This window comes from Dunckerocampus dactyliophorus, chromosome 1 (genome assembly GCF_027744805.1).
Source record: "Dunckerocampus dactyliophorus isolate RoL2022-P2 chromosome 1, RoL_Ddac_1.1, whole genome shotgun sequence".
NCBI lineage: Eukaryota > Metazoa > Chordata > Actinopteri > Syngnathiformes > Syngnathidae > Dunckerocampus > Dunckerocampus dactyliophorus.
Window position 1 is genome coordinate 10666926 of NC_072819.1, and position 27016 is coordinate 10693941.

A 27016-nucleotide genomic window follows, 5' to 3' on the forward strand; every position below is an offset into this window, starting at 1 on the left:
CTGCTCTGTACTGTACACTGGGGGCGCACTGGGCCTGATATAGCTTCCCATCTGACTGGAAAAGCGCGTGTACACAAATAAGTATGGACCTAAAGGCTGCTCATGCCAGGTGTCGCCTAATAATACTAGCAGCGCTGCGCCTTTAAGGGGGAAACCTAATCGGTCGCCCATTTGCAGCGCAAGTCTTCATGAATTAGCAGCGAGAGGCCAAAACTGTAAGGTTCTGTTCCAGATCCACTTTATTTCTCTTGTTCACTTTGGACTCGCACAAAATCCGGATTAAGTTACGCACGGCTCCTTTAAGAAGCTGTACCGGGATTAGAGTTACGCGCAGCGAGCCAAATCGGCGTCTGGTGGCTTTTACGCACAGAGACACTTGCCACTCAGCACCGCCTCGCCTTTACCGGAGAGCCCCGAACGCAGCACGCCATGGCCGAGACCGGGAAGGGGGTCACCGCCGGGAAACTGGCCATCACGGTCCAGAAGAGGCTGAGCAGAGCGCAGGAGAAGGTACGACAAAGTTCTTACCTGAACACAACCAGTTGCCATGGACGTCATTTGACCTTCTCATTGTGCTGATGCTTAAAAAGTGTATGCCTGATTGTAAATTGTAGCGTTTATTTGAACAAATTACTGAGGTGATTTGTCATATCATCAGGTCGTATCAAATATCAGCAAGGCTACGCATTGGGTCTGTTCAGGTATTGAATCGTTCTCCCCCTTCTCGCGTTTCCCCACATCCCGTCAACACCACGCACTTCAAATTGTTTCTTCATTTCGTTTCTTCAATGTTCCAATTCAACCTCAAACTGTGAAATCGCTGCAGGGTCGTTGCCCACCACTAGAGGGAGACATTTCCAATAGAGATGGGTGAAATGTCGGTATCGCTCTCACGCCAATTAAATGTAGCGCCAGTTTACTTTTCACTAGATTGATACCGATTTTTTTTTTTTTAGCTTGTTGATCACGATAATGATCAGAATAAAAACACACCACTGGGATTTTAGACAAACAAAAAATATTTGTCTCATTTGTGAACAATGTAACAATATGAACAAAATAATACAATTATTCTCCTTTTTTACATTCAGCAAAATAAAGTCAATAGAGCAAAATAACCAAACAAAAGCAAAAAAAAAAAACTACTATTATATCTCATGTAAATCCTTCTGCTCCCAACTGCCCTCTTGCGTCCAAGGACTTATTCCCTGAGTTCGTAAATAGTACAACACGATCTGATACGGATACTAACCTGGTATCGATAATATCCATATGTAGATCGATCCGTCCACCTCTAATTTCCACCCTCTGTGTTGAGATTCCAGAAGAAACACACACTTAGTGCATACCAGGGTTGGGCGATACTGCAAATTTTGCTATCGACCTGATTTCGAGTAAATGCAGCACGGCCAATATGGATACTTACAATTTTTATTTTGTGATTCACGATCATGAAGATTGATGACTAAAGAAGAATTTAAGAATATATAAAAACTACAATATAAGAATGTAACGATATCATCAAAATATTAATATGATTGGCTTATGCTGTGAGGGAAATAAAGTCGCAGTGGCAAATAACTAAACTAAAGCAAAAAAAAAAAACAGTTAAACAGAGGAAGCCGTGAAATGTGGAAGAGAAAGTAGTTAATGATTGTGAGGTGACGTGTCGAACTGCTTTGTCCAGCTTCTCTGCTGGTCCTTTAGCTTTTAATCACCTCACAGCCACGTGACGCACACGCACACACACACACACACAAGCAAGCAAGCGCGCACGTTCTGCATGAAATGTTGCAAAAAAGGAGGCCCGATGTAAAGTACACGGTTAACGCGTTGATATTTAATGAGGTTAAAAAAAAAGCTGCCAATCAGCAGCGACGCATCCCGGTGGAAGAAGGTCAGAGGGTCATCGTCATCCGTAAGGCTGCCGGCTGTCGTGGGGGGGCGGGGGGGCCCGGCCGGGCTTAGGAGGGCGTCACCCGCAGCTGTCTGCTCACTGGCGTCATCTTGCAGCCGAGCCTCTCGTCGTGCTGCGGAGAAAGAAACCGAGATGTTTTGTTTGGCTTCCGATCTCTCAGAGACGAGCCACGTAAATGTAAAATACTCAAGGCCGCGCTCCTTGGGGTGCAAACCTGTCCTTCCCAGCATGCCTTACTGCCTTGCGGTGGTGGTGGTGGGGGGGTCACACATCTATGAATAGCCCCTTACCCCCACCTCCCCATTTCTCTCATTGCCACAAAGCGTCTGTGTGTATTTTTGGGTGTTGAAATGGAACACCGGCACATTGCAGGCATGTGTGAGTGGCGCACAAGTGGCTCTTTATGCCGTATTTGAAGGATATCGAAGCGGCACAGGCATGGGGGATCTTATTAAACCGCTTTTATTTGTGCACTCACGTTTCCTCACTTGCAGAAGTAACATCAACCCCACGGTGGCGCTAGGGAAGGAAATATGAGCCCGTCGTGCAGGCGGCAGAGGGGAAGTCCCCGTCAGCCTGCTAAATGTGGCTTGCAGGCCACCTTCGTGACCTGGCAGCAGAAATGGGATTGCGATTCTCTGGGACAGTCTTTTACACACACCACGTCCACGGCCATGTGCTTTTGTTTGAAAGAAGTCATACTTTGAAAAAATGGTTGTTATCACGATCTCATCTGAGTCCAGTGGCCTTTCTGTCGTTCCTCATGGGAGGTCCTGGAAGGACAGTGGATGGGGGACTTTTGTTAGAAATGAATAGAAAGACAAAACGATCCATCAAGTAAAGGACATGACCTGCTCGCTCACTGGACAGCACATTCATGCACGTCATGAAGACAAGTCAAAAGAAATGAAATAAAATTAAGGAATAAATACGATAATAGGCAGTTGGCTCCGCCGCCCTGGCCGGTGAGGCTCGCTGAGGGGACAAGGACGGTGAGGACAGAGAGTCGGCTGTACACTGCAACCATTTGGGTTTGCCATCAAAAGATGAATATGAGACCAGAGAGCAACATTTCCGATCTTATTTCCAGGATCAGATGCACAACTTCGAAGATAGCACTTTTTGTTTGAACCCGCCCATTTTTCATGTGAGCAAAACATATTAGAACATGTGACTGACAGGTGTGTTGCGTTGCCCAGGTGTGTCAGTAAACAGCACTGAAAGTCTACGCTGAGTTTCAGATAGGGCAAGATAGGTTTTGCCTGTGTAGACTGCATTTAGAGGTGAAAACAACATGAAAACCAGAGCGCCGTCTATTGGCGAAAAACAAGCAACCGGGAATCAGAGAGAAGATGGAAAATAAATCAGAAGCATTGCACAAACATTGGTAATAGCCAGGAAAAGACATAAAACAGGTGATAAAACAGGTCGACCAAGGAAAACATCAGCAGTTGAGTTGATGATAGCAACATTGTGTCAGCTGTAAAGAAAGGGCCAATCAGCAACAACATTTTTTGTAAATATGAGAGCCACAGCAGACTTTCATTCGGTCAGCTAAATGCCAGAATTTTACTGACCTTATTACGCAAATGTGTGCAAATATTTTGCACAGTGCAGTGAATGATGTGGAGGATTATTAAAATTGCACAAAATGAAGGAGTGTGTTCCCACCACATACACACCATGGCCCGTATTCTCAAAAAATCATAGATTTACTCGGATTCTAAGATTTTTCTCAAAAAAAAGGAAAATAAAAGTCATTCAAAAAGCATCTTAGGCCTTAAGAGAGCTCCTAAGGCGGAAACATGTTAGGAGAGGAAAGGAGGACGTTTAAGAAGCCTAAGAGTGTGTTAAACCGACAAGATGGCGGAAAGACGGAGCGAAAAGAGAGATATTCTCTGTACGCTAAATGACAGCGATTTAATAACACGCTGCGGGCTCGATTTTTTTGTCCTTGTTGCCCGCTGTTTTAGTCATTCTGCCAAATCAAACCGCTTTTTATAAGGACGCCAGCAATCACAGGAATGTCTGACAGCTGAGTCTGCGTCCACCATTAATATCAAATACATGACGTAACGGGGATGTCCCGATCCTATCTTCAGGACTGGGATTGGCTGCCGATCCGCTGTGTATGGAAAGATCGGATAATATCGGCTTCTGCCACGAGATCGGGCCGATCCCGTAAACTCTGAGCCACACTCCAACATGGTAGGCGCGGTAATGCGCCTCAAAGCTGGTTGCCACTCGACTCGCGCCACCCGCAAGAAGAAGAAAACGCAACACCACTAAGCAGACATGTTCGTGGTGTCCCGTGGTGAACTTGGGTTCACGTTGGATGTTGGATATTTGCGTCCGTAGCTACAGCGGTAGTTCCCTCTCACTGTTCCCAGTCTGCTGCGTCATGGTGTAGGGAGCTAGCATGGGAAGAGTCGCTTTAACCGCTGGTTGCTTATAATAGGGGCCGCACAAACACTACTAAACATGTCGAAACGGCGGCAAAAAACCTTGGAAACTCCTCTGTTATGGAGCGTGAATGGAAGCTAGCGAGGTTCGCTTAATTTAGTTAGTGCAGCTGTGTGCGACTCAGGCTGGATGAGTATATTATCAACGTGTTGTGTTTTACTGCTTTAATCTAAGGACCATTTTATAATGCCCACTGACGACGTGCAGGTTCTGAGTGACAAAAGACAAGAAGCACGTTTATCTTGCACCCTGCGCTTATCAACCGTCAATTGCCATTCGCAATACACACACAACACATTCCGGCCTTCAAAATAAGAGCACTCTTTGTCACATTTGTCTAATTGTGTAAGCAAAATAAGGGCGTCATTGAAATATCTTACATTAATAACGCGATTGGAATGACTCCATCTTCCTTAACCACAAGCACGGGCATTCCAGTTTGTTAAAGACTTTGTAGCAATATGTGCTGAGGCTGACATCCCATTAGAAAAGTTAGCTAAGCTACATCCATTTCTCAATTACTGGACAAAATGATGTATTGCATCAATAACTGCAATTTATTATATATTTTTGCATTTCATTCAGTAATCCAGATAGCACACACTCTATGCTGGTAAAATAAGTGGAAAAGGTAAAAAAAAAATCTGAATTCAAAAAAAATTTAAACGCAATTTGTGAAAAAATTAAACAGATTCATAGGGCCTATAGGAGAGTCATACATTCTAAATGACACCACAAATTGATCTATAACCATGTCAAATGATTAGTCCTACCCTAAAAATATTTTGCACGCCCATTTTTTCCGATTTTATGTTTTATTGGATGGACTTTTATTGGATCTTTTATTGGATTAGGGACCTGACTCTCAGGGGTTTGTTACAAAAGCCAAACAACATGTTGGTCATGCTGTGTAATAAAAAAGTAAATTCAGCAATACTTTGGTTGCATTATTTGTAAAGCTTTGAAGAGCTAGTTTCATAACCATATTCAATTCCACAAATTTATGTTTGTAACAACACATTATTATTAAAAAAAACAAACAAAACAAAAAAGATTGGTACCGGATCGGATCGGCAAGACTATAAAAAATATCGGATTGTATCCGAAGCCAAAAAATGTGGATCGGGACATCCCAATTAAGTAAACATAATAAGCATATCAATATAATGGGCATGTGAATGAGGTAATTTCATTTAATTTTGCTGAGTTTCATCACCATGACACAAAATTCATGTCATGATTATACATTTATTAACCAAAGCCAAGTTATATGATTGGTGGATTTTACTGTCCATGCATTACGAGGAGAGCAAAGCACATTTGTCTTGCCCTCTTTTTATAACAACCAATCACACCTGGCAACAGGGTAAACACAAGCCGGTCCGTGGGTCAAAAAAGTTTGGGGACCACTGTCTTAGAGGACTTTAAGACACTTTGTGACTACGGCCCAGAAATACAGTATAAACATAGAAGTCACCATCTAGGTTTCTTCCTTTAATCCACACTCATATTGCATGTAGAGTCAAGTTTTTTGTGGTTATCAGTAGCTTACAATTGCGCAGCGCTCGTGAGAGAAGTACACTGCTCAAAAAAGTAAAGGAAACAATCAATCAGAATGTCAGTCACTCAAACTGTCCACTTAGGAAGCAACACAGATTGACAATCAATCAATTGCTGCTGTGCAAATGGAATAGACAGCAGGTGGACAGCAAGACACCCCCAATAATGATAATAATAATAATAATAATAATAATAATAATAATAACACATTTGATTTCCATTTTGTGTGATTTTGCTGTTAGCACATTCAAACTACGTAAAGAACCCCAGTATTTAATAAGAATATTTCATTCGTTCAGATCTAGGATGTGTTATTTTAGTGTTCCCTTTATTTTTTTTGAGCAGTGTGTTTTATTTTGGAGAGCAGGAAGTGTTTCATCTCCGTGACAGAGCTGTGTTTGGTCACTGCTTTATGGTAGCGTTCAAGAACAAGCAAATACTGCAGTCTTACATAACAATAATAGCTGGAAGTAGTTTGTGTCATTCCGACGCAGGATTAGCTTTTCATCCGGACGTTTGACAAAATAAATATTATTTAAATTGCGTTTAAATTGCCTTTTGTTATCACCTGATTGGAGGCGTAACCCTTGTGACGTAATGACACGGCTTCCCAGGACACTTCACCTGTAAAATACATAATGACCAAAAGAACAATGGCTACGCCATAAGATGCTAACATTAGCATCTCATTAGCAAGAAGAATAGAAAGGCCAGGCTGGGATTTACCAAAAATTCTAATTCGGAATTTTGCACCAGCCTGGTATGTATCATACACATTTGGCATATTGGGGATGAATACCATTATTACTAAAGCATGAAAAACACTTAACACTTCATCTTGGAGTACATTGTTGCCGATACTCCTGAGTTACATCCCTGCTAGTAACTTTACGTAACTTCCACTTGCGCTCATCGGTGGAAGCTGCCGATAAATTTGGTGCTTGGCATAACGAGCGTCAGGCAACTCCAAACCTCTACACTACGACATCTGGAGGGGCTCAGAATCAATATTGATCTAATAAGGTGACAAAAACATCAAATATAAATAAAATACATCATACTCACCAGAGATGCCAATTATTTGTGGACGAAATCCATCCTCCTATCCAGAACTTGATGGACTAGTTCTCGAACACTTTCGCTCAGATCAAGCGGAAGACAGAAAAATGCTGACGTTATTGTGGGGATGAATCTAAAATCTAATTGTTCTATTGATTCTGAAGGCTCTGAAATTTGATTGTACAAAAAGTACATTGCGTGTACTGGAAGCAGTGCAGCCGAGAGACACGCTGTGAAATGAAGATGATAGACTGTGACAATGCAATACACTACAATTTCATGGAACCCATTTATCAATTTAAGTTGGAAATGTAGGTCAGTGCTTCTGATAGATTTTAGGCCAGCAGAGAAGGCCTTGCTGGCCCACTAATGTAATACATGGAATTTGGAAGTGGAAGGATTGCTTACACTATACTTACAAATTCTACATTTGATCAAAATTTCTTAAGATTTGTCAGATCATAACACAATCACTGTATATAACTTCTATCAAAACGTGTGATAGGAGCGTCTAATTTAAACCTGCACTACCAGTCAAAAGATTTAGAACGCCACAATTTTTCAAGTTATTTATTGAAATTCAAGTTGTTCAAGTCCAATGACTAGCTTGAAATGGTACAAAGGTAAGTGGGGAACTGCCAGAGGTTAAAAAGAATGTAAGGTTACCCAAAACTGAAAAATAATGTGTATTTCAGAATGACATAAAAAGGCTTGTTTCAGGGACCACAAAATGGGTCAACAATTTAAAGCTATTCTGCAGAAATGGAGGTTGATCAAGCCTTGGCAGCTGGTGCAACTAATTCCTACATGTGTTCCAAGTTCTGGAGTACTTACTACCTCCTCTGTCTGCATAAAAACGGTGTTTGTAACACGCTGTGGTACTAAACCCTTGTGAACATCAGTTGAACAATATTGTATCTGAGAAAGTCATTTGTTGCTACAAAAATGGCAAGAAAGCTTCAATTTGTGAAAATCATGTATGCAAAGTTACTGTATAAAACAATTTCAATAAGTAACTGCATTGTTTTGTGAGTCATTAAATAAAAAAAGTCTGTTTGTCCAGTCCTATATTTTGTCATAGTAGCTTTCTTAAAAATAATGCTACAGTATCGTGTCGTCTCGTTATCGTGAACCCAATATCATGTGTTGTCTCGTCCCATATTGTATCACCCCTACAATTGTATTGATGGAAGTATTCGGTTTGAGACACAGTCCTGGTTTCAGTCACACCAATCATGTCTGGGTGACCTTACCATGAGGTCAAAGGTATTAGAAAGTCATAGGAGCAGATGTGAAGTGCGTAACGTTTGAACACGGCGACACATGTTTTTCCTTGCCGCCGTCGCATGCGCTTGCTCTCGTGGGGTTCAGTTGGGTGAGCATGGTTGCGGAGCTGCTCCATGTGCCACGAGACAACTTCTGTCGTGTGTTTTGGCACTAAAGACATAAAATTGACTTGACAAGTTGCGATTTCCAGGTTTTGCAGAAACTCGGTAAAGCGGACGAGACGAGAGACGAGGTCTTTGAGGAGATGGTGGCCAACTTCAACAAGCAGATGGTGAGCACCACGAGCACCACTGCTGGTGGTCGAACAATTCTTTTGGACTGTTGTGGCTGCTGCGTCTTATGATGGAAGCTTGTTTCACTTTGCTTTCCTTATCTCCTAACCTCTAGGGAGAAGGCACCAAGTTGCAGAAGGATCTGAAAGCCTACCTGACTGCAGTGAAGAGTAAGAAACTCTCCCATAACCTTTTAAAAGCGCTGCACCCCAGTGCAGGGGGCAGTGTTGTTGCTATGGTAACCGCAGGCAATGCTTTTGCCCATATGCACATTATACACCCATTTTACATGGAGATTTCGAACACCTCCAAATTTGACAATGAAATAACTAAGATAACTAAGATGCACATTTCACTTAAACAGCTGATATATAAGAAGCATAAAATAAAAAGGCTCAACAAGAGACAGGACTGGCACAGTCTTAATGGCAGTAGACTACTAACAAGCGGTCTTGTTCTATGACAACACTGCTTACATAGCACTTGATTTGTTGCCATTTCTAGTAGTATTAATAAACCACACCGCAACACCGCATAAAAAAATCCCCTTCACAATAAAGGCGCAAGATGAAGACTCGTGCCACTGAAAAGGGTTGAGAATCACCGGTCTAGCGTGAGGCACTAACTCACGGAAAAGAACGAATTACGATTGCCGCTAATCGTGAGGAACACAGGCTAAGTGTCGTTAATGTGCGAACTTCAAAGGTGTGGACTGGCAACGGTCGGCATGAGCAGAAAAAATGCTTCTGCTGCTGTGAACGCAGAGGAGGAGGACGTGGAAGAGAGCCAGGAAGGAGTTACACGACCGGAGATAAAACGGTGATGTTGAATGACGCAAGGATGCAGAACCCACAAGTTCGCAAGGAGATTAATTGCGTGAGGAAGGAGAGCTCTGCAAATAGCAAGGAGCTAAACATCCAAATAGATACACAGCGTGATGACTTAACGAAACACGTGAAGGAAGAGAAGAATGATAAAACGCCAGTCAGTAAAAAAACTGATGGGTAGGAAGGAAAAGTGGATGTTTTAAAGAAGCAAATTGATGAACAGGATCGCATGATATCGCAAATGATGTGCAAGATTGATGATTTGGGACAGAACACACACACGAAGAATGTGGTTGTGACTGGGCTTCACATCGCATGTCAGCATTATGTGCGCAACAGGGGCCCAACTTTCTCCAATCAAAGGGGGTGGATGTACTGTAGATGTCAACAACATCAACACATGCATTCCAATGGCAGGAATAACTACACCACACCTGCACAAAGCTCACCAACAAAAAAGCCAAGGTGGCATTGCTGAGGCAGAGAAGCAAGCTGAAAGGAACAAACATCTACAGAAATGAACATCTGACAAAACGCACCATGAAAGCACATGACTTGGGGAAGATGGGGAAAATTCAAAATCGACATCGAGTTCAGCGAAGAACCAGAGGAAGCAAAAGTATTACAGTCGTCTCTAGCCACTTTGAACATCGCTCCCTCACTCTCTTGTGTTTTTGGCTTCTTACTCTGTCCTTCTTCCCCACTCCGTTTGAAACCCTTTCTTAAGTTTAGAAAAAAATAAATTAGAGGCTAACTAGTTTGCTTGGTAGATTTCTATTGTTAAAGCGGCTGCCGTCTCTTGTGTCCCTGCAGTGATCCCATAGCTAGCGCATAAGAGTTGCTCAAAGTGGTGTCGTACATTGGTCGTACATTATAGGGATCTAATTTATCTTATTTATGATGTATTGTGTAAAACTAAGACATGAATAACATCAAATTAAAAGCACAAAATGAATGCCGACCCACCATCCACCAGTTCAAGTTCCAGCCAAGGTTTTCCAGAGAGATGATTACATGGCTGTTTGACGTGTGTGGTAAAAGGCAGTGTGCTAGCATGAATTAACTTGAGTCTAGAAGTCTAGAACCAATTAACGGCGATAAACGAGGGACTGCATTATAAATATTGAAGATGACATCATTGTGACTACACTAAATTATTCATTAATTTATACACAGAAATTACCGATAAATTGTGAAATGTAGTCACATATTTAGTCACATTTGTGATTTTTTTTCTTTTCTAGACACTACCAGTCAAAAGTTAGGACACACTTCCTCATGCTATTGAATGAGAATGTGTGTCCAAACCTTTGACTGGTACTTGTCCTTATTTTAATGTCTTCAGTTATTGTCATTATTTATTTTGTATTTATTATTAATCATTAATTCATATTTTATTATTTTATGTTTATTAGATTTGTCCTTTTATTTTTAACGTTCTTTTCTAAACGTTTATATTTTTTCCTTTTTTGTAACACTGTCCAAGCTACAAACAGGTGGTTTTTTTGTTGTTTTTTTTAAACTCCAACTGGCTTTTTGGATAGAAACACCTTCCTTTCTTTCTTTCCACACAGGAAGTGAACAAAGTTGAAATTAGAAAATGTAAGCACTCAGAATATTGTTAGTGTCATCATGTAAAAGATGTGCTGTGAATGAATTATCAGTAATAGATACGGAGCAGGGATGGGATTATGTAAGACCTGTTGCTTCCTATACTCCGTTTCGGACATGCTGAATTGTGCAAATTTAACCACAACATGTTCCTTTATGCAACACATTTAAGCATGTCTGAAACAAATACTTTATGTCTAACATGTTTCAGCAATGCACGAGACATCACGGAGGCTTCAGGACTGTCTGGCCGACATGTACGAGCCCGAATGGTTCGGCAAAGAGGAGATGGACGCCCTGGTGGAGGTGAGGTCTTTGGTCTTTGCCGCTGCCCTCCCTTTCCTGCTTTTCTCTCATGACTTCAGCACTCCCTCAATCACCTTTATTTCCGTTATTTCTGTTGTCACTTTCTTTGCTGCATGCGTGTGTCCTTCCCGCTGAAGGAGATGATAGAGAAGGAGATGGACAATAACTTGGAGGTAAAATGTAGATGGATTGAAATGCAGTAACCAGAATTGAGGTCCAGTTGAACCAGCGGGAAAGAAAAGATTATGATGTCATTCAAATGTGAGGTTTAAAGGAGCTGAGGACGTTCTAGTGCATGTTTGACTAAAAGGACATGATGTTGTGCGTGTGTATGTAGGACACAGACACACAGTGGTTGGACTTCCATCAGAACGTCACAGACAATTCGGTGCTCACCATGGATTCCTACCTGGCTCAGTTCGCTGACATCAAGGTGTGTAAGTCCCAACGTGCAGATTTGAGGGTCACTTCATACTGTAGATAAAAAAAATGTATTATCTATGATTGTGTGACTAAGCAAGTAGAGTCCGCTTTTCTTTGACAGGCTCGCATTGCAAAGCGTGACAGGAAGATGGTGGACTTTGACAGCGCGAGGCATCACTTTTCCTCCTTACAGAAAGGCAAGAAGAAGGACGAGGCCAAGATCGCCAAGGTAAACATTTTGACTTAACGGGTACCTGACATGATTCATCAACTTTGCTCAAATATGGTACATATTGTTTGTAATTATGTAGGCCTACTACATTGTTCAATTTTTCGCAAAATTCACAAAAACTACATTTATAGTTCATGGCCGCCAGCTATGACAAACTAGCTTGCAGCTCAGCCTCATTTCCCGAAGTGACGTCATCAGGGTGACACCTCGCAGCTAAAGCAGTACACAAACGCTTCTCAAGGTAGATCGTCGTCTTGGTTCCGTATGTTTTTCATCAAAATAGTAGGTGTTCCAAAATGTTGTGTTGCTGCTGGATGTTTACACTATCCGAGTGATACTGTAAGTTTGTTTGCTTTTCCAAAAGAGGAAGGTTTAAGACAAAAATGGATGAAGCAAGTGCAGAGAACGAGAGACAGAAGGACGCCCACATCAAGTTCTGTTCTTTGCAGTGATCATTTCACTGATGACTGCTTGAAGGACCACCTTTACATGAAGCATTTGGCTTAAAGTACGGTATAAACCCATTTGGAAAAAGGAGGCTATTCCACCAGTACACAGGAAAAAAAACAAAGACAACGAAGACTACGTCAAAGTTGGCAGTAAGTCATGTCTTGTTTACATAATGTCTTCTAAACTCTATTCCACGAGAGTGACAAGGCTGCAAAGCATTATACATGTTATATAAATATCTTTTGCCGCGGGAAAGTCAATGACGGCGAAATATAGAATAAAACAGGCTAGAAAGAAGCTGATTTAAAACAATAATTGAAGGATAAGCAACTCCAGAGTCATTTACACTTACCATTCTGTGTTTTGAAGGCGACCAATCTCCATCTCCATGGCTTAAGGTTCAAGTACATGTTCTGCAAGTTCTCTATTTCATCTCCAAATGTTTCTTCCTCCCTGGAAACTATTGACACATCACTCAAATCTTCGCTATAATCACTGTAAACACCCTCTCTCTCGTACACCACCATGTTTGTTTACTGTACCTGAGCGAAATGGCCCCGATGGTGTCACTTCTAGAATTGAGGCTGAACTGTGAGAGCTAGCTCATCATGGCTGGCGCCATGAACTATGCATGTCATTTTTACGAATTTATCGTTTTCTTTCAAAAGTCGAACAATGTAGAACATAATTACAAACAATATATAACATATTTAAGCAAAGTTGATGAATCATGGAAGGGACCTTTTAAGTTCCACCTTTTCCCACCACATACAGGCTTTGATTACTTTGTTTACTTTATTCAGGGGTGTCCAAAGTGCTCCCCAGGGTTCGCAGCTCAATTTGTATTGGCCCGTGGTACATTCTAAAATTCCAATTAAAAAATTACAAGCTGAAATGTCTTTTTTACAAAGTGAAAACATCAAAATGGTCTCTGCATACTTTTGATTTTTAAGTATGTGACCCTCGGTGGAAAATGTTTGGACACCCCTAGCTTCCTTCTCAATGTAGGTCAAAATATGCTATGGAGTTAAACATATTGAACTCCAAGCTTTGAGCTCCAGCTGACAAAGCATATAGTTTGTAATTGTCATGATGTGAGGCTATGCTTAAATTTGTGTGTAGAATATGCAGCGGTTAAAAAAATGAGTTGTGGGCAGTTCCGCTTGTGTCGACAGCACGTCTGTGTCGACCATCTCATCAAGTCCCGGTCCGCTGTGTTCTTCTTACTGCTATAAAGTGCCTGCTTAGGAAAACTGCACTGTTTTTGGAATCATCATCCACAACCCTTAAGTGAGATATGACCACGTCTTTCCCTTTTGGTGCGTTCTAAAGAGAGCTAACAATGCACATAATGGAAAGCACCTATTACACCTATAAAGCCCTCTAAAAAAACCTCCAAAAGATGCCAACAATGTTCTATTTACATACTGGGACCTGCACATTAACCAAGCTACAGAGACATTGTTATTGTAGGAGCTAACCCTGAAGAACTATTTTTCTGGCGTAGTGACACAGCGCCTTACTCACAATGTCTCTAGGTAAGGTAAGCTACTGGATTTGTTGCATTGTCTGTAAGTTTGGAAAAGTTAATGCCAGGTTATAAAATCATGCCTTATGGCTGTTAGTAATTTTACTAACTGTAACTGTTGACTAGTAATACATGCTAACACTAGGAGAATGGCGGCAGCTCTCACAAAATCTGCCATGATTATCGGTAGAAAATGCTCTCTCTATGCTGCTGTCGACGAAAGGAGCGTTCGTTGCTATGTTGCTATGTGAAATCAATGCACCCAGGAAGGAAGTTCCAGTAATGCTTAAAGGGGACCTATTGTGCTTGTCCTCTTTTCTGACCCATAAATGTTGTTACAATGTTGTCTTCTCGTGTTAAAACCATGCCAACGCGTCAGATAATGAGCTTTGCGCATGTGGAAATGAGCCCTGAAAGCTGGACTACCAGCCACACTGTTGTCCGACATCTTTCCAACGTTACTCGGTCGTGTTGAAGAGTCAGAAGAGCAAGCTGTAAGTAACAATTTATCAGTGTCCTAGCTGTGTTTTTTTTGTGTCAGTAATCGGACAAAACGGGTTCAGGAGCTGTCTGGAAGTCCTCTGGAGTGCTTGGGAGTGTGACCAATCACAGCGGAGTGGGCTCGGTGGGAGGTGTACCTGGAGGAGGGCCGTGGGGTGGAGTAAATTACACAGACCATTTGAGCAGGAGGCAGGAAACACTGCAGGAGGAGGCGCAGAGTCTGCTTTCTGTGCGGGTTATCGTGTGTAGCTGCTCTATAGAAGTCCAGAACTCAACACAATGGCCTGAAAATGAGTATAATAGGTCCCCTTTAAAATGATCAAAATACAGCAAAATACTGTATACTGTATATGTATTACATGTTATCGTGAGTGTGCCTCTACGTTTTCAAGGTCTTTTAATAGAGAGCTTTATAGGCGGAATAAGTGAATCCTATTTCACTGCATGTGTGGTCATGTCTCACTTCAAGATTGTGGATGAAAGAAAGTGCAGTTTTCCGTCCAATGTGAGAGCCAAAGGGGTCATTTCTGTCAAAAATTGGTCCCTTCATGGTTGCCGTGTGTTGTAGTATTTTTAACTTGATCATAATCGCCAATCGGACTTCCTGTTCAGTGCAAAGTAAGCTTCAAAATAAAAGCATGGCAGCATTAACCTGGATTTTACCACAGCAACTAACAAAATGCACTCAGTAAAATGTTTTTCAGATTATTAGCCAGTAGAAGGCAGATTTGCGCATGTACGAAAACTTCATCGTCACTATAGTCAAGACCTACAACGGAACGTTTCTCAAATAGTGGGGCGCAGTGAGGTGTCTGTGGGTTCCGCTGTCATAAGACAGATCCAATCTTCGGTTTGCTAATGAAGTGTTGCCCTGGTAATTCTTCACTAACATGTTTGCTTTGTTTGGAACTATACCCCCCACCTCCTCCCAATCGTCCTCCTCTGCATGCGTGCTCAGCCTGCGGCCCTGTTGGAGTTGGCGGCGCCAAGCTGGGCTCAGGGTTTGCTCTCTGCCCACCAGGTGGCTCAAACTAACCTCTCCTACAACCAGGTGAAAACATGACAGCTGTCATCTCATTGCTTGTGCCTTCATGTGCACTTGCCTGCATTCACTGGGGACACTTTGTTTGCATGTGCGCCACTGAATTATATTGTTTGTGTACTTAGCTGTGCTACTATTCATTTGTGTGTGTGTGTGTGTGTGTATGCATGTGTAGGCTGAGGAGGAGCTGGGTCGCGCTCAAAAGATTTTTGAAGAGCTGAATGTGGAGTTACAAGACCAGCTTCCAGTGCTGTGGGACAGGTGAGACGGCGCCACAACATCCGACATGTTTTATGACCATTCAGCCTGACCGATGTGTGTGTGTGCACAGTCGTGTTGGCGTCTATGTTAACACATTCCAGAGTTTGGCGGGTCATCAGGAGAGGTTCCACAGAGAGATGAGCAAGGTGAGTGCAACTTGTGAACCTTTCTAGTCGGAGCTTCATCATCCTTCATCATCCTCTTTCCTCATCCTCAGCTGAGTCAAAACCTCAATGACATCATGACCAAACTGGAAGAACAGCGGCAGCTCAAGTAAGTCAGTGAAATGTTTCAGGAAATGGTCATAGTTTATTTACTTAAGTTTCATGAAGGAACATCACAGTTCCACAATTCAATATGTCTGAAAAGGAGTAGGAAGAAGTAGAGATTATTCAATCCTACCCCTTCACCTACCCCATATTTATATATATATATATATATATATATATAAAAAATTAAAGGAACACTTGGAAAAACACATCAGATCTAAACTGGGGGAAAAATGATCTTGAATATCTTTCCTGATAATAAGTGGGTGATGTATTAGTAACAAAATGATGCCACATCATTTGATAGAAATGAAAATGATCACCCTATAGAGGGGGGAAATCAAAGACACCCCAAAAATGAAAGTGAAAAAATGATGCAGCAGACTGGTCCATTTTGCTAAAATGTCATTGTAGCAACTCAAAATGATTCTCAGTAGTTTGTGTGGCCCCCACGTGCTTGTACGCATGCCTGACAACGTCGGGGCATGCTCCTAATGAGACTACGCATGGTGTCCTGGGGGATCTCCTCCCAGATCTGGACCAGGGCATCAATGAGCTCCTGGACAGTCTGAGGAGCAACCTGGCGGCGCCGGATGGACCTAAACATAATGTCCCAGAGGTGTTCTATTGGGTTTAGGTCAGGTGAACGTGGGGGCCAGTCAATGGTATCAATTCCTTCATCCTCCAGGAACTACCTGCATACACTAGCCACATGAGGTCAGGCATTGTCGTGGACCAGGAAGAAACCAGGTCCCATTGCACCAGCGTAGGTTCTGACAATGGGTCCAAGGATTTCATCCCGATATCTAATAGCAGTCAGGGTGCCGTTATCTAACATGTAGAGGTCTGTGCGTCCTTCCAGGGATATGCCTCCCCAGACCAGCACTGACCCACCACCAAACCGGTCATGCTGAATGATGTTGCAGGCAGCATAACGTTCTCCACGGCATCTCCAGACCCTTTCACGTCTGTCGCATGTGCTCAGGTTGAACTTGCTCTCATCAGGGAAGAGCACAGGGCACCAGTGGTGTAGTTGCCAATTCTGGTGGTCTATGGCAAATGCCAATCGAGCTCTACGGTGCTGGGCAGTGAGCACAGGGCCCACTACAGGACGTCGGGCCCTCAGGCCACCCTCATGGAGCCTGTTTCTGATTGTTTGGTCAGAAACATTCAACACCAGTGGCCTGCTGGAGGTCATTTTGTAGGGCTCTGGCAGTGCTCGTCCTGTTCCTCCTTGCACAAAGGAGCAGATACCAATCCTGCTGAGGGTTGAAGGACCTTCTACGGCCCTGTCCAGCTCTCCTGGAGTAACTACCTGTCTCCTGGAATCTCCTCCATGCGTCCAGTTACCGCAGTGATGCCCTGGTCCAGATCTGGGAGGAGATCCCCCAGGACACCATCCGTAGTCTCATTAGGAGCATGCCCCGACGTTGTCAGGCATGCGTACAAGCACGTGGGGGCCACACAAACTACTGAGAATCATTTTGAGTTGCTACAATGACATTTTGGCAAAATGGACCAGTGTGCTGCATCATTTTTTCACTTTCATTTTTGGGGTGTCTTTGATTTCCCCCCCCCTATAGGGTGATCATTTTCATTTCTATCAAATGATGTGGCATCGTTTTGTTACTAATACATCACCCACTTATTATCAGGAAAGATATTCAAGATCATTTTTCCCCCAGTTTAGATCTGATGTGTTTTCCAAGTGTTCCTCAATTTTTTTGAGCAGTGTATATACCATAAAGCGTCGTGTATAAACCGCACCCCCATTTTCAGGCTCATGGCGGGAAAAAAAACATTTTTAGTTCATAAATGCTTGCCAACTCTTTCATCTCAAAATCAACATGCGTAAAGGTACTAAGCAATCATTTATTAGGATTGTCAAATCAAGTAGTTACGGGGACAAGAAATTTGACTAAATTTGAAACTTGACGACAATTTTTTCTACTATTTATCGCATTATTACATTATCTCATTCATTTTCAATGTATTTGGAATACAGGATGTGAACAAATGTATTGCAATTGGTGTAAAACGGACAGGGGGTAGAATTCAACAAGCTTTGCTTCTTACTACTGCTTTTGGACATGTGGAACTGTGATGTATTCCAATGTAACATGCATGTTGAAATAAATTAAACCAGTACCTTTACTGTATTTTGTTGGACATAATTTATTGTCAAATTAATATTGCTGATGAAAAGTTTCCAATTCCTGATCTTTGTTTTCAGTAATCCTTTGTACTGTAGTGTTGTTGTTTGGTCCGACTACGTCATTATTTGTTGGTGTGCGTTTCATTATTCTTGTGGCCAAGTTGATGCAGTCTTTAAAATTTGTCCAGTTCTTTAATGTCTTTGACAAAAAGTACTTTGGGAATGACAGTATAGTACATAAAGTACAGTGTGATGCTTCTGACACATCACAGGCACTATTGTGGCTCGTTATTTGGCCCTGAGAAACCACTCACAGTTTTTAGGAGTGGCGGTATCTAACATGTCCAAAGAGTAACGTCCCCCACACTGCTTCCTACTGCAGAAAAGATGGTACTACAGCAGCCAAGACCGCAGCTGCTGGAAAGAGGTAAAGGTGCTGCATGGCTGCTGCATCGCAGCACCTGACTTTCAGTCTTATGCTTGGGAACGGAAACCCATCAGAAGTTCAGGGAGGTTTTTTTTGTGCTTCACCTTGTGTTTCCCTTGCATTAAAACTCAACACAAGATGAATTTTGTTATCTGTGGATGTTGAATTTCACAAACACAGCCACAACCTTATTTACGTACACCAGGGGTGTCAAAAGTGTAAAAATAACATGAATTAATTAACTAAGGTGTACTGTTATATATTACACGAATAACTGGGAAGTTCATTTCAGCCTCTTTTGTATGTGGAAATTAGAAGATTGCTTGAATGAACTACCACTGACTGACGCCCATTGGTCTCCTATGACCTGCTTTTGTTGCGTTGATATTTGAGTTCGGAGTGTCACTGAATGCACCTCGCAGTGGTGTGGTGGGAATGAGGTTGTGTTGTTGTGAGGATGAATGGATGCGAGTTGGAGATACTTATAGTATATGGTGTGGAAATGACCACTGCACTGGATGTGTTAAGGTAGGCATAATGTTTAAAAAAAAAAAAAAAAAAAAAAAAAAAAAAGCATGTCAGACACTGTGTGCAACTGTGGGGGCGCTACAGTTGCTCATGTCCACTGTCATAACAGAGGTGTGGCTTGTCATGCTGTGCATGCATTAATTACAGTAAAAATGTGAACATAATTAGTTACCACAGTTAACCCAAAGAACACAAAGCTGAGGTAAAGGCTGTTTTGTCTTTAAATATATATGTGTTCCCAGCATCACTTGTTAGCTCCGGTGACAACACCTAAGACGACAGCTGCTGTGGTCTAAGCAGAAGCACAATACACTAGCCTAGGTCCCCAACTTACGAACACCCGACTAGCGAACACTCGCGGATACGAACACAAGCCGACTGGACTATATTTTATTTTATTTTGCCTTGTCGCTCAATCAGTATTTATACTGCTACTGTACATGCTTGACCAGTAGAGGGCACTGTGACACTGCTAATGGGACCAACAGAGGCAGCGTTAGATCTAATGAGACCAACAGAGGAAGAGTTAGACTGGGGAGATACAGTGTAAAGCTAAATGGAAAGCTAAATGATACAACCCGGACAGAGGGTGTAATTAAAGTTTATGAAGAGTTAATAGGCCTGCTTAATTCTACACCACCCACAGAACACTACCTCTTTTAGAAGAGTCTAACCACGACGACGACTTGTCCTTTATTTCAATAACTCCTCCTCCAACTCCACCACAACGACGTATGCTCGGCCACTCCTCTTCAAAGGTAAATAACATTTATCATTACGTATTATTATATCACTTTTATTATTGTTTTTTTCATTAATTATCCTCGTTTAATATTACTGCTGCATCCAAACTCATATTTACATACATACACATATACTGTATATGTATACACGTACATGTAGTACCTATATCATTGGTAATATTACCTTTTCCCCTACTTAAGGACGATTCGACATAAGAACGGTCGTCTGGAACCAATTGTGTTGTTAGTTGGGGACTTATTGTGTACATGACACAATAATAACTATAATGTTAGGATCGGTCGAAGGCCGTAGTTGTTAGTTAGTTGTAAGTTTTTTACAAAAAGTGGCAAAAATACAAAATGACAAAAACAGGAAACAAAGTTCAGCTCAAATACACTCTCGGAGAAAAAACTAACAATAGCATAAAACGCTGCTAAGCACGGTAACGGAGCAGGAAATAGGCACAAAATATGAACTAAAAGAGCTGCTAGCAACACTAACAGAAAGTACAACAAAACTCAGGAAGAGCGCTGCTGGAGATAGCCAAGCAGGGAACAGGGTACTTACAAAGACTAGGAAATGACCAGAAAGCCGAATACACTGAGATACTAGAGTTGCTGGGAGGGGCAGGTCTCTGTGGAGGTCAGGTAACAATCTGGCAGAGAGTGTAGTCTGCACACAGATTAAGAAGCCACTCTAATGAGGCGCAGGTGTAACTAATTAGCTCCTCCCCTTGGCTCAGAGGTGTGCTGCAACAAATGGCAGACAGAGGGCAGCAAAGCATATACAAGTCATCTTAATTCACTAAATGTACTGCAAAAAAGGTCAGTTAGGGTAATCCATAACGCCGCGTATAGAGAACATCCAAATCCTCTATTTCTAAAATCACAAATATTAACATTCGCTGATCTAGTAAATTTTCAAACAGCTAAAATTATGCATAAAGCAAACAACAACCTGCTAACCCAAATGTCATACAATACTTTCCAACAAGAGAGGAGAAAGTTCAGTTATGTCTTTAAACTGAGTATTATTTATTTACAATTATACTAATTATTTTTTATTATGATTGAAGAAAAACCCTGACAATTATATTACTACACTGTTATCCTTATCATTTTCCATTGTATCGTTTTCCCATGTATCAACTGGTAAAAACTACATCGGAATACAGTAAGTGAATAAATGTATTGCAGTCGATGTGAAATGGACGAGGGGTAGGATTAAATAAGCTTTGCTTCTTCCTAGTCCTTTTGGACATGTGGAACATGTGATGTATTCCATTGTAACCTGTATGCATGTTCAAATAAAATTAAAAGATTACCATTACACTTGATCAAACTTACTGAAGATTTGTCAGATCAAAACATGATTGCTACATAAGACTTCAAAACATGACAGTAGTGTCCACTTCACAAATTCACTATTTCCTGACTCTGCATTCTAAATATCATGGGAACTGTAGTTCTTTTAGCCATAAATTAGCCGCATCATTGGTTAAGCTGCAGGGATAAAAAGTGTGTGAAAAAAGTACCACCTTATAGTCTGGAATTTACTGTAATTTTGTATTGTTTCTCTGCCTGTTTACAAAATTGAAAATATCAAAGTGCCCCCCCGGCATCCTTTGATTTTTCACCATGCAGCCCTCAGTGGAAATAGTTTGGACACTCCTGATGTACACAAATAAGATTTTGGGGCATCTCAAATTCAGGTGTTCATAATGTGTGTAGGCAATGTGCATGCAGCTTGCTTGGACTGAGTTATTTTGCGCTGAAGTGTGTGTGCGTGATTCAAAACGTCCCCTTTTAGCTTGCATTTTGCATGTTAAACATGTTCCAGTGTGTCACTTCTCTCCCTTTCCTGTCTTTGTGTCTTAAAGTGAAGAAGCCAACCACAGCCGGGCGGCCACCTCACCAACGGTACCAAAAAAAATATTTGTACTTTGACCTCAGGGTGCTGCATCCCCCAAGCAGGCGTGTTTGCGTATTAAAGTGTGCCCTTCTGCATGTGCACGTGTGTTTGGAAGAGGCCCGGCCCACCTCCCAGCCGGCCTCCTCCGTCACTGAGGCCGCAGCATGACGAGTCGCTTGATGACGACATCGCCGATGTTAACGCAGAACCCAGAACGCCACAGGTCAGCTGAATGTTGGGACATCACAGCCCGTGATGTAGCGTGTGCGATGTTTAGTGTGTGGGAGACGGTGTGAGCTCAGAGCACACCAGCTGATCTGTGTTGTGATTAACTCCATGTTGCATCTCATCAGCCTCATTGAGATATTTGCTTTACTGCCGCGTGAAGGAGTGCTCTTGGGACTCGTGGGTAAGAATGGACTCATGACATGGGCTTATCTTCTGCATGTTGACACCCACTTACCTACTAAACCCCCCCGCATCCGACCCCCTTCCTTCTCTTGCAACGCCCCACAACCTTTAACCTGTAGCATGAGCAGACGGCGGCCGATGATGAGGAGCATCCCCAAGAGCAGCTTCAGGTTGGATGGGATTATAATGCTCAGACTGACTGGGACCGTAACAACGCTCAGTTGCACAGCGAGCCCACGTGGCACGATGATGGTGCCAGTGTGGGTCCGGGGGGCTGGGGAGATGATGAAGTGCAGGTAAAGTTCATGTTTGAGTTCAAACCAAGTCGGGAATTCACAGATCCAAAAGTCATATAACCGTACTCGGGAGTAGAGATGCTCGATACTGGCTTTCTTACCGATACCCAATAATGCCCAGCACCTCATTACTGATATTGACAGAGGTATGGACTACAGTCACTGGATTTGGACTGGAGTCAGACTCAATTCACAATTTTGATGACTTTGGACTCGACTTGACAATATCATCAAAGACTTGCAACTCAAGTTGGACGTGCAGACATTGCATAGACATCAATGACTCGGCCCCTGACTCTGACTTTAGTCTGATGACTTGAAAATACTTGAGATTTTCAGTGAGTGTAAAATGTGTCCCCATTCAAAGTATTCAACTAACGTGATCATTATGTCATTTCCAGCTAGACAACAAATTCTCCCACAGAATCTGCCTCATTGATTGCCTCATTGTAAGGACTCGAAAATTTCCAACCTATGACTTTGGAGTTGACTCGACCTGTCTTGTCTTGGACGTCTTTACGTGAGACTTGAGACTTGGGAATGGGAATGACTATGTTTACATGCAGTCAATATTCAGGTTAAGGTCAATATTCCGGTTTCTGAAACATTCGAAATAAACCCATTTACCTGCGTGACGTGAAAAAAAACAACCAAACCCACGCGGACGATGTTTTGACGCACGGGAAACGTCATGACGCAATGCGCGTCATTTCCGCTTCTTCTTCCTGTATCCAAAAACAACAACAACACCGGCATGGCGGATAATGAACACCTTTGTTTTGGTGCTGGTACTGACCCACCACCAGTACTTGACACTATTCTGTCTCACTTTCTTCATTCATGGAAGGCGAGAACGTGAAGAAATAGGAAATGGAGCCGTAGCTGTGCCATCCATATCCATGCTATATCCCCACAGCCCCCGGACACACTGAAGATGCGTTCGTACAAACCCTGCTTCGCGTAACTGCTTGCTCACGTTCTGATAGATTTCGCTATTGCGGTACTTTCTACCATCAGTAAGAGACATAATGTTCCTGTCTTTCACCACACTAACGAGGTGGCTTGTTCCTCCCTCGCTCCAAAAGTATGGGGTTTTGCGTGTTGTCATGTTTACAAGTAGTTCCTTTCGAATAGAACATGCGCAGAACACAAATTAATGTTCCTTTTGATCGGGATATCCCGATAGGCGTATATGACCCGATTTTCTGGTTAGAAAAGGAGTAACCCAGGCGTAATATTCAGGTTTTTAAAAAACGGAATATGAGCATATTCGGGTTTTTCAAAAGGGTTATTGATGTTTACATGGCCGTGCGCAACTGGGTTATTGCTAATATTCCGGTTATGATAGGATTATTTGACTGCATGTAAACGTACTCACTGACCTCTCACCTGTGGCTATTGACATCAACTGATACCGATATCCAATACCGGAACACATTATGCTTCTTTTACCGTGATGTCAAAGGACGCATTTCACAAATAAACTAACACCCTGTCCACACGAAAACATTCCTGGGATTTTTTTTTTTTTGTGGGTTGAAAAAAATTTGCGTCCACACTGTGCCGGTTTAGTAAATAGTTGCATCTAGACGGGAACGGATCACTGGTAAAAACGATGTAACACACGAGGCACACCTACATGTGGCACTGTAAACGGACACACAGACGGAACCGCATCCCACACCAAACTATAGAAGAAGAAAGAATGCATTAGCATAAGTTGTCTTCCACGTTCAAAGGCTCGTCTAGACTTACGATGAAGTGGAATTACTACTGCAAGTCATTTTAGAGTTTGAGACAACAAAATATCAGGAGAATGTCGACTGGGGTGAGTCACGCCGGTTAAAATATTCAAATACAGTAGACGCCCCTACAACGTAAATAATCCGTTCCGAGAACCTTTATGTTATAGGGTTTTTATGTTATACGAAGCGTAAAATACATGTAAATAGCCTAATCCGTTCCAAGATCTTCTCAAACTCACTCCTTTAACACTTCAAAATATTCAAAGTTTACCAAATATGGTGGGAAAATATAAGAAAACGTTATCATAAACATAGTAGAGTAACATTCCATATAAAATAAGGTAATAAATAAGATTACTGTAAATGAATAAAACTGAAAAACACAAACAATCTTACCGTTCACGAGATGTTTTGATCAGGAGCGCAAGTGGAGGCAGAAGAAGGAGGAGGAGGAGGACCAGCCTGAGTCGAAACGTGACTCAAAGAGTCTAAGAGTCAGCTGGTCTCACAGACAAACGCACACGCACTACACGATAATGCTGTGTGCAAAATTTTAATTTGTAACTTAATTGTTTAAGTTAGTTTAAGGGCGAATACAAAGAGGAAGGAGGTTGAAGGGAGAAGCCTGTCTCTCACACAAACTCACGTACGCGCTGTATAAGTCAGCCAATGAGATGAGAGCGTAGGCGCTATGGAGCTACTTTACACGCAAAGAGCAAAACATAACACTTGGCACTCATTGTAAATTGCATATTTACAATCTGAAGGGGAAACTTGGAAACTTCAGACTGGGGACATACTGAGCATGTCATTACTCGCGTGCCGATATCATTATTTATGCCGATATAGCTGATATCTCATTTTTATGCCACTATCATCCGACTATCCCGACTCGTCAGGATTTAATCAACCTGAACAACTTCACTGGAATATTCCTCTCAGATCATGCACGTTTTCTTTTTCGACAGAGTTCTGCATCCAACAGCTCGGAATACGAGCTCCCTCCTGGATTCCTCTACAAGGTGAAATATCTCCGGGGGGGTCTGAGGTGGAATGTGTGACTTTTTTTTTTTAACTCACCCAACCTTCCTGCCCCAGGTCAAAGCGATCCATGAATATGCTGCCACTGATGGGGATGAGCTGGAGCTGACGATTGGAGATGTTGTGCTGGTTTTGGCCTTCGATAACCCAGATGAGCAAGTCCGTGACATCCGTGCTTGCAACACTGGTGGAGACGTACAGGACTGGTCTAATGTGTGTGTGTGTGTGTGTGTGTGTGCAGGACGACGGCTGGCTCATGGGTGTGCAGGAATCTGTCTGGAAACGCAGCAAAGACATTTCATCCAAAGGCGTCTTCCCCGAGAACTTCACCCAGAAGTTTTGAGGTTCAAGATGCACAATGTCTGGGATTAAACAAAGGAAATATCAAATGATTGTTTTTTTGTGTCTGAAAATGGTGCCATTTACAAAAAAAAATCTAGAACTCATCCAAGACTAAATTAATCTGAATATGCATTTGAAATGTAAGTATTCACAAAAGGTATCTGGCACTGTTTGTAGTTCTTCACATGTTTTACGTATTGCTGGGTTGGAACCACAGTCTGAGTCACTTCAGGTATGATGCTCTATATGGCACTCAGTAGCATCGTTGTACAATGTTTGGCAGATTTAATGCTGAAATCATTTGCTCCAATTGTGTGAGTGTGCATGGTGTGTTGCATAAATGCATGAAACAGTTGAAAACAAGGTGATGAAACAGCGGTGAAAGCTTATCTTCAGACGTAATGAATGTAGCAGATGAAAATGGAGCTTCTAACATGTCTATCTGCGTTCTTACACCAAGTCAGCCTGCATGAATCCATTCTTCTATGTGTCCATTGTTTCCCTGCGCTGTTTTTCCATGGGGGTGTAGCGTATGAACACGGCTGGTGCTGGTGTCTTTTATATGTTACTTTTCCATCCTCTTTTCTTGCAACAGAGCAGGCTTTGTAATCTTGGCGGTGTATTTATTGTGTTTATTGAATAATTGGGCACTTACACAGTTGGAGCATTTTGGATGAACCGGTATGAGGAAATGACAAATCTATAGTTTGCTGTTGTGAGGCAATTCTCTCCGCGTTTTCCATAAGCATTTTGGAGTTCCAGCAATATTTTAACTTTGATTTTAGTTTGCTTTGTTGTCTGTCAAACTCGGGTGTGTTCAGACTCGACTGCCCTCGACGAGGTTCAGCAGCTACCTACTTTTCCCCCCTTCATGATGGACTATCGTAGTGATAACTTTTTCCAAAATCCCTATTTGAATGATTTCCACATGCGAGAACAGCGAATGTGCGCGCCATTTTAACTCTGACTTCACTTGACGTTTATCTACAAATATGCTTGTTTGACCTCCATCTACAGTACTTGAGCCAGTGGCGACTGCAACCGGATGTGACGTCACGTGCAACCCAGCAATTTGTAGTGAACTCAGCTATAAAGCTTGGAAACAAGTGACCAAGGCAAGAAGTAAAGGGTGTAGTGTGTTACTGCCAGACTTTGAATGTTGCATAAAACAAACTTGCACTGTGAAGCCATGTTGGGATGACAGTGAATGACTTGGCCCAAGACCAGTGGCCTGAAGGACTCCTCTAACTACCACTACAAGATTGTTCAATGATGGGGAAAAAAGGCATTTTATTGTGTTTGTCATGTCAATATCTCTGTTCTCGTGCATTAATGATACCTAAAATTGTAATGCAGACGAAAACATGAAGCAGTCACACAATAGTTATTAAAGATGGATGAAGCCTG

General features: G+C 42.2%; 1 protein-coding gene across 7 annotated transcripts; it reads left to right on the top strand.

The window, feature by feature from the left end:
• Window positions 1-162: 162 nt before the first annotated feature.
• Window positions 163-27016, top strand: bin1b (bridging integrator 1b). 7 transcript variants are annotated; one of them, XM_054777610.1, is made up of 19 exons: window positions 166-510; window positions 8478-8558; window positions 8675-8729; window positions 11209-11303; window positions 11441-11476; window positions 11641-11736; window positions 11848-11955; window positions 15396-15488; window positions 15655-15740; window positions 15811-15886; window positions 15958-16013; window positions 18547-18591; window positions 21743-21782; window positions 21890-21997; window positions 22163-22183; window positions 22305-22481; window positions 25195-25248; window positions 25325-25426; window positions 25509-27016. In XM_054777610.1, exons 1-19 carry the CDS (start codon window positions 430-432, stop codon window positions 25608-25610), a joined length of 1512 nt encoding a protein of 503 aa, XP_054633585.1. In that variant the 5' UTR covers window positions 166-429; the 3' UTR covers window positions 25611-27016. The 7 variants fall into 7 exon arrangements, with proteins under 7 accessions (XP_054633620.1, XP_054633594.1, XP_054633611.1 ...); XM_054777619.1 differs by lacking the exon at window positions 11441-11476 and having other exon boundaries at window positions 164-510; XM_054777636.1 differs by lacking the exon at window positions 15396-15488 and having other exon boundaries at window positions 165-510.